An 11,556-nucleotide genomic window follows, 5' to 3' on the forward strand; every position below is an offset into this window, starting at 1 on the left:
TCTGCCCAAGAATGTGTTTCAGAAACTCATAGGCTGAAGGTTAAAAATTAATGAGGCCAAAAGCAGCCTTCTAGTGGCAAATAAGGCAAATTGAAGTTGTCCTCATTGTTTCAACAGAATCCATGCAATCTCCTGGCAGGCTGCAAAGGCAGTTCCAATAATCTACTAGCCAGGGTATTTCTTAAATGGCCAATACAGGTTTTCTCCTCCCATACTAAGTAAGAGCTCGGTATTTTAGTTTTACACTGCAATGGAATTAACTTGTTGAAGCTTAAGCTTTGTTTCAAGGTCAGATTTAAAATCAGATAAAAGTATAAGCAGACAATATCTGAACAACCTCAGTATTAAAAGATTTCAAATACTAAGGATCACAGTGACAAAGGAAAGACTAAATTCAGAAAATAAATAAGAGCAGGGAGGAAGAAAAAATGGAGTTCGATATTTTAGCTTCTTTGAATACTATGGAATGAAGTGTATTGTTAGACATTCAACCACTGTTTGCTTTCTCCTGGAGGTTTAAAAAAAAAATCCTAGTATTTAAATATCATGCTTAGATGACCTGCATCACACAAAAGCAAAAAAGGCACAAATACCAATTTATTTCTGCCTTCAGGTCTTCATGATCATGTATGAGTCACACTTAATGTTCTTCCTATTTCTGGGCTGCTGCATTTCTTTGTTGGCTACATCTTCCTTATAAGGTACTTAGTACTTAAAATCCCTTATTCATACAAAGCATCACTTAGTCTGAAAACAAAACGTGGAGGAACCCAAACACTCTTCAACTGGCAATGAACATGCAGGGAAAAGCTGACACCCAATACAAAGGAATTAATTGACAGTTTATTCCAGATGGTTCTCCTCACTTAGTATACAAGTCATCAGAATAATCTATCAAATAGACTTGGACTTTAATGATATGATTTTTTTCTATAACGCATTTTGGTTTTTGCTTCTAACAACCTGTTTAAAAAAAAATCTGCCAGATGAAATGTTCAGCACAAACTGCAATCCTTACTATTTGTAGAAAATATGACTTAAAAAAGGACACTATCAGGTAATTCTTATTTTAAATGTTTACACTTATAAAAATGCTTTGGAAGCTTGAAACTGAAATCCTTTGTAATAATTTTCTTCTTCCTACCTCCCTCTTCCCATCTTAAATGCCTTTATTAGCCCAGTATTATCATAAATGACAGAGTGCAGCTGCTGGTTAAAAACATTAAAAGACCACAAAGGTATAAGTTGTGTTTTCAAAAAAAGAAAAAAAAAAAAGGAAGCTTACATGGATTTTTTTTTTTCCCCCAAACAAATAAGATGCATAGATGGCTACGGTACTCATCCGTCAACCTTTACAGTGTCCGCTTGAGGTAGCCCTTCTCAAGAATTACTAAACAAGCCCCAACATAATCTAAATCTTTGCATCAAAACCACTATGTCCTTGAAAGTCTGCTCTCAATTTAACACCAGTGGTGATCAACAACATAATACATTTTCAGCTTTTGAAAAACAGCAGGTACAGGACATAAATGTTATTTCTAAAGCTGCAGTCCTCAATGTACGTTGTATGCACATAAATATCTCACCTATAATACACATTCAAGATCCATCCCTAAAAGCCATACTATCATGTAGAGCACAGCCATGCTAACTTCAGGATACAAACCATAATTCCACATCTACAAAAGGAAAGTAGAATTAGTGGCAGTTTATTGCCTCATACAAATTTAACCAACATGGCAACCATGCCAAAGGAATTAAAACATTTTCAGGACATATGTACAGACTGTACATTTCAGAAACATCTGAACAATAAAAATGCAAGAACAATCTCTGCATTACGAATTAAACTAAACAAATGGTTTGAAACCGTCAATGCATTGAATGGGTTTACAAAGGCACTTCCCTACCCAAAATAGGAAATGACAATCTGCAGCCTAGAGGGAGGTTGGAGAAGAGTGCTCATCAACTACTGCACAATCTCAACTTTAAGAAAAAATAAGCAGGATTTAATCAAACATTTATAGGATTCAATGTGATCCACTTCTGAAAGAGTTCACACAGTCTCATCTTTGTTTTTATGTTGCTTTTCTTGGCTCTCTCGTTCCGTACTTTGGCTCCTTCGACGATCGTGTTTGTCCGAATGGTCCTTACTATCACTGTGATCGTGTTTGTGGGAACGTTCTTTGCTTCTGCTACGCTTTCTAGATTTTTCTTTGCTGGGACTCTGGTCTCGCTTTCTGGACTTCTCCACACTATCTGTTCTTCCTCTGCTTCTGCTTCTACTTCGTTTATTTGACTTCTCTTTACTTTCATTTTTATGTTTACTTGATTTCTCTTTGCTCCTGCTTCTGCTGCGCTTACCTGTATTCTTACTTCGGCTCCTACTCCTATGCTTTCTTTCCCGGCTTCGACTTCTACTATGTTTTCTCTCTTTTTTGGAATCCCTCTTGTCATCCCGATGTTTCTTGTCGTCCTTGTCATCCTTGTGTCTTCTCTCTTCTACATCACCCTTACTTTTCCTTTCTTTCGATCTTTCTCTAGATCGATCTTTTTCCCTCTCGCTACCTCTTTCCTTATCATAATCTCTCTCTTTTTTCCGGCTCCGTTCATTTTCTTTCTCTCGCTCTCTGTCCCTGTCTCTTCTATCTGCTTTCCTGTCACGACTTCGACTACGGCTTCTGTATCTGTCCCTGCTTCTGCTTCGCCTCCGTTCTAGTGTGCGATCAGTACTTCGAGATCTCCGCCTTTCTTTTTCTCTCTCCTTAGCTTCACGTTCTAATCTCTGCCGTTCTCTTTCTCTTTCTAGTTCTCTATCAAAACTAGATGATCCATGGCCTTCCCGATGATGACTTCTGCTTCTGGATCTTCTGGGAGACCTCCTGGGACTGATGGATCGCCTTGGAGACCTTTTAAAATAAAAGATACTCAATATGAAACACAACCTTTTAAAGCTAAGGGACCCTCTTTACTTTCCAATTTATACTTATGTACACTTATGTATACTTAATCTTAAATACCAACTATAATCTTATTCTTTTAATCCATTAGCATCCATAACCTGTTTTGCCTGTTGCCTTAAAACCTATCTCAATGAAAAGACAACACATTTATGGTAGTATGTGGCTCGCTATTGAACTTTTAACATTCATTTTCAAAATAATGTGTATATGACCTTGAACGTCTACGTTCCGCATGCCGGTCTATTTCTTCCATTCCCTCCTTGCCATCTTTCTTGATTTTTCTAGGTCTGCTTTTAATTTGCTGGTCAATGGCTTTCTGGACTGGCACAGGAATTCTTGGAAACAACGTGGAAAACCATTCAAGCTTAGTGAGGAAGGAACGAAGCATCTCCCCGATGGTCATAACACAACCCCCACCTGCCTTCACATCCAGGTCCTACAAAATACAAGCAAAAAATATCCTGATGGTCAAAAATATTCTTTACTGATTTAAAAAAAAAAATGCTGCTACATTACTGCCCTCTTGAAGTCTCATGATTATGAAAGTTTACTTGTCTCATATTCTAACACATTTCCTTAGAAAAATTCAAACTCTGTACCCTTTGGATTTGGCAGTATGTTACAGATAGGGAATGGGACTTAATATATATGCATGCAGGCACATACTAATCCTGCAGCCATCTGGATGGTAAGGGACTGTCGATGAAGAGATTAACGTGAAATCCCCTTACACAGTCTGGTTATATGGTATGATCTTGTATTTTATATAAATGCCACGAAGTTGAGAAGTCCTCTCAAACTACATTTAATACTCCATTTTGTGGATGTACAACTGTGCACCATCATACCCAACCCTGTGGCCTAAATCACTTAAGAACTACATCATTGCCTATCTAAAAATGATCATAGAAAAACCTCTAGTACAAAATGGCATCCTAACAGAATTGGAAGCAATAGCAAACCAACTGCCATGAAGCAGTGAGGTTTCTAATTTAGAAATATGTAAAAAAATAAATAAATGAACAAATAATTGGAAACGCATAATCCATGATGACCATTGTCTCTGAAAAGGGTCATTACCGCATGAAGGCCTTCTTGCTATGCCCTCTCACAGCTCAGGACATGTTAGTCAGCTATTGTCAGTCCCAAACCTATAGTGCAAGCACACAAGGAAAGTGAGATTTGTTATCTAAACAGGAAGAGAAAATCTAAATGTAAAACTGCTTGCACTCACACACATTTAAGTGTTCAGATATACAGTTTTTCCAAATATAATCGCTGCAGAGATCTAAAGAAGAAAAAAAGGAGTTAAACGTAGCACCTGGAGAGTACGTACAGTTAAACAAAATAAACATAAGAAGCATTTTGAAAAGTAACTCTGTATCCTGGGAAGTTTTTCACAGCAGCATGACAAAAGATGAACTGCTTCCACATATTTAAGAACTGGAGAAAAAAAAAAAAATCCTGTAGGTTTAAATCATTCCACATAGAGAGAGATTTGCTTCATCCTATTGAGCTTGACCAGGACTGGTAAGAAACTTTAGAGAAGCAGCCCCAAGCACTTTTTCCTACATAACACAAAGCTCCTGAAAACAGCTGGGAAAGAAACACTAATTCCAAAAATATATTGGGAGGTTTTAAACAACAATAAACAAATATATGCTGATAACCATTATCTGCAAGAACTGAAATATATTAACTAGAAAAGGTGATTTGAATGATGAACCAGTTAAGACCTGCACAATGAATATCACTTGTGATTGTTTTATTGTCCTGGGAATCAAGTTGTTTGTGGGACCCTGAAAATGAAGCCACCCCAATCCTCCTCCTAAGTTACAATGCAACACTGCAGAGAAGAGTTCATATTAACTAGCACCACCTGGGGGAGAAGGAGGATATCACAGCGATGCAATGAGGATTTATATTTGTTTTGATTTTTGTTACAAATGTACAATAACACAGGTTTACCTGAAATAACAGCTGATTCCTTTGCACAGTGTTTTTGACACTTAACATGAAAGAAGCTGTTTAAAATAAATACACTGCATTGCAGTCAGATACAGATATAATTAACACTGTTTTTAATACAAGTATTTGGACATCATTTGCAACTACAACATTTGACATTTCTTGAAGTAGATGCCTACTGTCACACTGAAGAGGGCAAGTGATCCTTCCTGTTCCATTCTTAAATCTAGGATGTAATTTAAGACCTGCTCAATAAATACAAATTGCAACAGTATGTAGCAGACACTATATTCCGCTTCATAGACCGAGAAACCTCACCCACCAGCTCCTACTCCATTTCACCAGACAGGACTACAGTACCAAAGGTATTCTCCTATCTGACTGCATAAGGCAGCCTCTTTACTGAACTCCTTCAGTTAGCAACTCACGTTTCTTTTTTTGCCCTGTTAGCAAAGACATTAAGGTTACTAGAAACAATGCCACCTTATGCAGTGATTAGGCGGGTTGTCTCTCCTCTGAAGAAATCCTGGGTTTAGTTATTCCAGGACATGAATAATAACCATAAAGATTTTTGGTAATATTTTTCAAGGTGAATGTTGGTTTCTGCTATATACTTCCCACTCTTCTATGTAAGCACCAATTCCCCCTGTCACAATAATAAATGCAAAATACAAATTTAGCACTCAAGACTTACTATACCTTGTTTAAAAAGAATTATTTTTCTAAAAACCACACAGAAGCCACACTCGCAGGGCCTACTGTCTGCATTCCGATTTAATAAACCTGTTTCACATGGCTTTGTAATATTTGACACAGTAACATCCTAACCAATGGAAAATTCTGTTAAATCCTTGAAATCTAAGAAAACTGACCCAGACCCCATCTCAGACCTGCTTCCTGCACTAATTAATGAAATTACAAGAACATAACATTGCAACATTAAAACTACAGAAAACCTTATCAAACAGTGTTTAAACCTAAAGTAATAACATGAAAAGAAACAAAAGAAAACAAATTATTACCCTCGCCGACATACCTCTTCATCATCAAGAAAGGATTCAAACCAGTCCCATAGATCTGTAGGTGGCTGTGTGTACCTTTAAGTACAAAAACAGTGTAAAATTTTAATACAGCTTTCTGTATATTAAATGAGTCATTAATTGATTATATTGATACTTACCTAATATACATAAATCCAAGAGCCCTAATATATGGAGAGTCTGTATGAGTTATAAGGCCCATCACTTGCTTACGAGTGAGTTTCAGTGTAAATAATTTGTAGAGCAGGCAAAAGGCAGTAGACACAATTCCTCCAGTTCCAACACCACGCACCTTTCAAAATAAAACAACTTAGGTGACAACGCAGAAAGTCATAAAGACATTATCCCAATCTACAAAAGAATATGAGAACTAACACAGGATAAACTCTAAATCTACAAACAGCTATGTGGGAAAAGTAATGCTACTTGCATCCACAGCTCTGGAAGCAAAGGGAATATATCAACTCTTTGTAATAAACGCTTTTACATCTAGGGACTGAGCCAACATACAAGCAAGTTTTAGCTGTGCTTGGGAAATTTATTTACCAGACAGAAAAATTCAAGAAGGCACGTACTTCTACTTACCCCTCCACACATCCCTGTCTGGCCTGCTGTTTTTCTGCTCCCCTTTTCCCATGGTTCAACATGCGTAACCTGAAGTGGGGGGGAGGGGGGAGAAAGAAAGAAAGAAAATGACAGTTACAACCTCCATAATGTTTAGCTGCCTATACAAACCCAATTTAAACAATGCATATCCTAAATCAATCTTGAATCACTTGTCTTCTCCTACCAAATTCAACCCAAAGCAAGCATCCGTGCTTATTCTATACTCCATGTGTTTTTAAATACTTTATGACTAAAATCCATCATTACTATTTTCTATGGTGACCTAACAATTACCTTTATTTAAACTGTCTCTTAACAAGTTTAGTGATACCTGCTGATGACAGTTAAAAAAGTCAAAATCTACAGTCTCATATTGATAAATCTCATTTATACAGTGAGCTTAGCTAGATATTTCTTTTGAGTATCACCTACAATTAGGACAAAAGAAAGATGTCTACGAAGTGTAGTATTTTAACCTAAAAGGCCCATGTTTTTTCTTGTAGACTGCAGTGTTGTTATTAGTACTTGGCAACCATTTTATCTAACAGTAAAGCTTGCCCAATTCAAATATTTTGAGATGCATTTAGAGATGAGTGCATGAACATAGTTAACCAACACCATTCCTTAAATTTGACAATAAGAGTCATAAACAAGTTAAGAACCATAAAACTGCCTAAGCTGCTTTTCAAATTGTAAAATTCGGAGAAGTAACGTCTGGCTCAACAAACATGTCAACTTAAAAAAGTAATTTAAAGCAAGACAAAAAATATACTATGGTGTTACACTGGACTGGGGATAAGAGTTTGTGGCCAAGTTGTACTGTAGTTCACAAATTAAAATTCTTTAACAATACAGAGAAGAAAACTATATATACAATCACATGAAATCAGAGATATACTAATAGCTGAAGTTGCTGAACTGCTGGGTTTTGTGGTTGGCATTTTTTGTTGTTGTTTGGGGTGTTTTTTTTGTGTGTTGGTTTTGTGCCTTTTTTTTTTTTTTTTTTTTTTTTTTTACAGTTGCTGTCTTATCCAAATAGGAAACATGAGAAATGTCAGTACCGTAGAATTCAAAATCCGCTATGACTTCCTGTATTATTAGCATCATAGGAGAAGTTCACAAATACTACACATCCTTCTGATTATTTATGGTTTTGTCTCTCACAGTAAATGGAAAATATTTTTTAGTCAAAGGATCGAGTATGACACTATCCCAATGGTAGTCTTCCCTTTTTTTAATTAGTTACAGTTATTGGCCACAATCATTATAAACATGATGGTTTTGACAGGCATCAATACAAAACCCCAAAGCCCTGAAAACAATACTAATTTCAAAAAAGAATATTTAAAGTTTTTATCCTACAAAGACTGCTGCATATGCTTAACTTCTTGGAAGTATACCAATTAAATGAAGTTGAGGACATGCATATGGTACTAAGATCAGGGATAAAGAAAGAGGAAGTCACTCACTTTGCAGACACAGAACTCAAACAGGAGACAAGAACTACAAGTGAATTAATTCAAATATCTAGACAGAATCAGTGTCTTCAAAGATGGTCCTATCACTAGCTGCCTGTGTAACTTAAGATCATCTTTCCTGAGAATCCAGCATCCTTAATTTTTTTTAAATGGGAACCAAAATAAGTGGCTCAAAGACAAATACACTCAAAAATACACCTGCTATAGCAGATATCACATTCATTTGAAAAAAAAGAGCTATCAATTTTTCAGGAATCTTAAAACATGAACAGAATTCCAATCTTCTGAATATCAATGCAGTACCTTAACCATCAGGTTATCTTCTCCCTCATCTTTATTACTCATGAGTAAGTACAGGGCTGAATTTTCTCTTTATTTATCATGCAGTTTTGAGTCAGAATAACTGTCAAGCCCAGTAAAGAAACTTTATTTACGTTGGATTAATAAGCAGATATTTAATAGTATATCATAATTCTTCCCCAATTTAAAATTAAGCCACTTGTGGAATGAAAACAGAGACAAGCAAATGAACTATTTGACCTACTGCAGCTGAGCTCTACCAATACTAAGACGACTAATCACATCAAGTATTTTTTACTACATCTGAAATGGTCCCTGTAAAATACAGTAAGCTCTCAAGTTTTCTGAAATTGTTTCTTTTATAAACTTTTCGGGTCTTGCCATCACTTGCAAAAATAAACTTTGCTGCTTTCCATTCTGATAGTCAGAATGAATTATTTCAATCTCATATGCAGCAAGCGGTAAATTAACTGAAGAGATGCTTTGTTGACAATCTATGTTACTCTTAAGTATTAGGACAATTAAGTTGTCCGCTCCAAGTGACAGAGCACAAGCAGAGAAGTGCTGTCATTTAAGAGGAAAAATAGTAGCACTGTCTTCATAACTAAGTGCAAACAATGCCAAAAACCTCCAAATACTTATGTGGAGTCATTTTTAACAATTACAGTGCCCTAAACGACTTGCCCTGGTTAAATGAGACAATAAGGCTACCTTATTTTTTTTTTTATATTCCAAAATATATTGAAACTCACTGACATAATAATATTATCAAGTGGAATCGATTCACCTGAGAAAAATATCTCAATAACCACCAAAGTACAGCTGACTGAAGACAGTAGCCTGAGTTATCTAAGTTTTGCTCTCATTATCAGAACAAAGAATGTGGCTGTGTTGATGAGCATTAATTATGCATACCTCTACCTGGGAGACTGGCTTGATGGAAGCCTCGCTGCAAAACTGATTCAATCCTGCTAACAAAACAAGAACTGAGACATGGGTGCACTGATACAGTTCAGTTATCTCCCCAGCACGTCCTACCTGATGCCAAGAGAAGCACTAAAATGAACTAGTTTTTGACTGGGTATGGAGAGGGGGATTCTAACGTCTAATTGAAGAAGGCCACATGCAAACTCCTGTTGAAGCCACCTACTACAGCCACCACCATACCTTTTGTGCAGTTACACGGCGTGTCGGCAACTCCTCGGCTGCGGGGAGCGCTTCTCTCTAGAGGCGGCATGCAGATCGGGTCCCCTCCCCGCTCTCTCCGACTGAGAGCGCAGCCCTTAGACGGCCATTTCATCCCCACACTGCCCTGGCTCACGCTGCCCGCTTCAAAACTAACTTATAACTCTGTAAGGCCAAATCCGACGGGAAACACACTTCTTTTGTAAGAGAGAACAGGCAGCACCTTGGATTCCCCCAATTAAACAATTTCAAAAAAAAAAAAGAGAGAGAGACGTGCTCGAATCCCTTACCGCAAGATAAGGGGCAGGAAGGCAAGAGAGAGACTCCACAGGCCGCAATCAAAGCCTTCCCCCTTCCGAAACCCCCGCCACAGGCAGGCTCGGGACAGGCGCCAGCACAGCCCCGAGGAGCCCGCGGCGCCCAGGGCGCGGCCCGCAGGCTCACCTTGAAGTAGATCTCGTCCACCACTTCGTGGTAAGTCTTGAGCTCGTAGAGCTGCACCTTGAAGTAGGGCGACGAGAGGATGTTGGTGAGGATCATGGGGTTCAGGTTCATGGTCTTCTCGTTCCCCCACAGCGGCAGCACGTTGCCCTGCTTGCCTGAGGCCGCCGGCTTGGGGGCTCCGCTCTGCAGCTGCTGCTGGGCCGGCGGGACGGCACCAGGCTGGTGCTGGGCCGCCTGCTGCCCCTGGCAGTTCCCGGCGCCGACGGCGGGGCTGTTGTTGGCCATGGCGGCTCAGGGCCCAGAGCGGGGCGGCGGCACGCGGCCTGCGAGGCGGACGAGCGGCCGCGCCACACCAGAGCGCGGGCTGCCGGGCCGGGCGCTGCCTCCGCCAACTGCTGACAAGATGGCGGGCTGCGCGGAAGTGACGACTTCGCCTTCCGGGGCCGAGCCGACCAATCCCCGCGGACGAGCGCGGCGGCGCCAAGCGGGGGCGGGAGAGGAGGGGGAAGAGGCCCGGGCGCCCCCTCCTGCCGGGGCTCGGCCCCTTCTCGCCGCCCAGTTCCTCCTCCCCACCCCGGCCGCCTCGCGGAGCCCAGGAAGCAGGAGCCGCCCCGCCGCCTGCTCGCCCCTCTTGCTGTGGAGCTGCCGAGAGTCGCGTTGTCCCTCGCCCGAGGCTGCCCCGAGTCGGGCGGCGCCCTCACGGCCAGGCCGCGGGCCCGCCAGGCGGGGAGATCCCGGCCGGGGGCAGCTGCCGTCACCGTAACAGGAGGCGGCTAAGCCAGCGGCTCGGCGAGCTTGGGGACCGGGCCCATCGGTCACCCTCGTCCCTGGTGACGGGGCCGGGGCGCACCAGGAACAGGAGAGCGAGCAGCGGCCGCCTGCTCCTGTCTCCGCCCTAACGGAGAAGCTCAGGAATACCGGCGGGAGCTGTTCAGGGCGCAGCAGTTTCGGGCGGAGAAGGCCGTTAGCGGCGGTGGCTGCGCGGCCGGGGCGCAGCGGATCTCCTTCGGAACTCGTGCGGGTTACCGGGCCCGCTCCTCCCGCCGGGGCCTGGCGGCGGCTGAGCAGCTGCCGAGAGGCTCGTCACACACCGGGAAAACAGTAACTGCTCCCTGCTGCTCAATTCCAGCCGAAGACCTCTCTCTGAAATTAGTCATATGACATACAGACTCGGGAACAATTGGAATTAGGTTAATGCATTTGAAAACAAACAGCTGCATTTAAGAAAGCAACTGTCTACATTTAAATGCTAAGAGGAAACAGAAAATAAAATCCTCCAGTCTCTCCTGAAATGTATCTGCTGGATGAACTGAACTTGAATTTTCAGCTCATGTTTTAATTCGTTATTCAAAGGTTTCCAACAGGTTTTGAATTAAAACCTAGCTACATACTTTGTTGTCAAACTTTAACCTGAAATACAAAAGGGAGCCAAAATGCATGATTTAGAAGAGTTGCCAAGATATTCTAAACACAAAGTGACTGCAAAAAAATAATGGTCCATCAAAATGAGTGCAAACAGGGCATAGTGGAACAAAATACATTGTTATATGCACACAGAAGGGCTTCACGTTG

At 40.8% G+C, this 11,556-nt stretch overlaps 1 protein-coding gene across 2 annotated transcripts; it reads right to left on the reverse strand.

Moving 5' to 3' along the window:
- Positions 1 to 810: 810 nt before the first annotated feature.
- PRPF38B (pre-mRNA processing factor 38B) lies at positions 811 to 10,346 on the reverse strand. Of its 2 annotated transcripts, XM_082484337.1 has the most exons (6): positions 9,985 to 10,346; positions 6,557 to 6,625; positions 6,112 to 6,263; positions 5,968 to 6,028; positions 3,176 to 3,399; positions 811 to 2,909 (listed from the first exon to the last, which is right to left on the reverse strand). In XM_082484337.1, exons 1-6 carry the CDS (start codon positions 10,267 to 10,269, stop codon positions 2,057 to 2,059), a joined length of 1,644 nt encoding a protein of 547 aa, XP_082340463.1. In that variant the 5' UTR covers positions 10,270 to 10,346; the 3' UTR covers positions 811 to 2,056. The 2 variants fall into 2 exon arrangements, with proteins under 2 accessions (XP_082340463.1, XP_082340464.1); XM_082484338.1 differs by lacking the exons at positions 5,968 to 6,028; positions 6,112 to 6,263; positions 6,557 to 6,625; positions 9,985 to 10,346 and adding an exon at positions 4,044 to 4,106 and having other exon boundaries at positions 825 to 2,909.
- Positions 10,347 to 11,556: the final 1,210 nt, after the last annotated feature.

The sequence above is a fragment of the Vanellus vanellus genome (genome assembly GCF_965231255.1).
Source record: "Vanellus vanellus genome assembly, chromosome: 5".
In the NCBI taxonomy this organism is placed as follows: Eukaryota; Metazoa; Chordata; class Aves; order Charadriiformes; family Charadriidae; genus Vanellus; species Vanellus vanellus.

Bases quoted from the DNA above. Each gene is read 5' to 3' on its own strand.
- PRPF38B (XM_082484337.1), bottom strand. From the start codon at position 10,269: ATGGCCAACAACAGCCCCGCCGTCGGCGCCGGGAACTGCCAGGGGCAG. The intron at 6,264-6,556 runs GTAAGTAGAAGT...TTATTTTGAAAG, and splicing joins AGACAGGGATGTGTGGAGGG to GTGCGTGGTGTTGGAACTGG. The intron at 2,910-3,175 runs GTCATATACACA...TTATTTTAAAAG, and splicing joins GCGGAACGTAGACGTTCAAG to GTCTCCAAGGCGATCCATCA.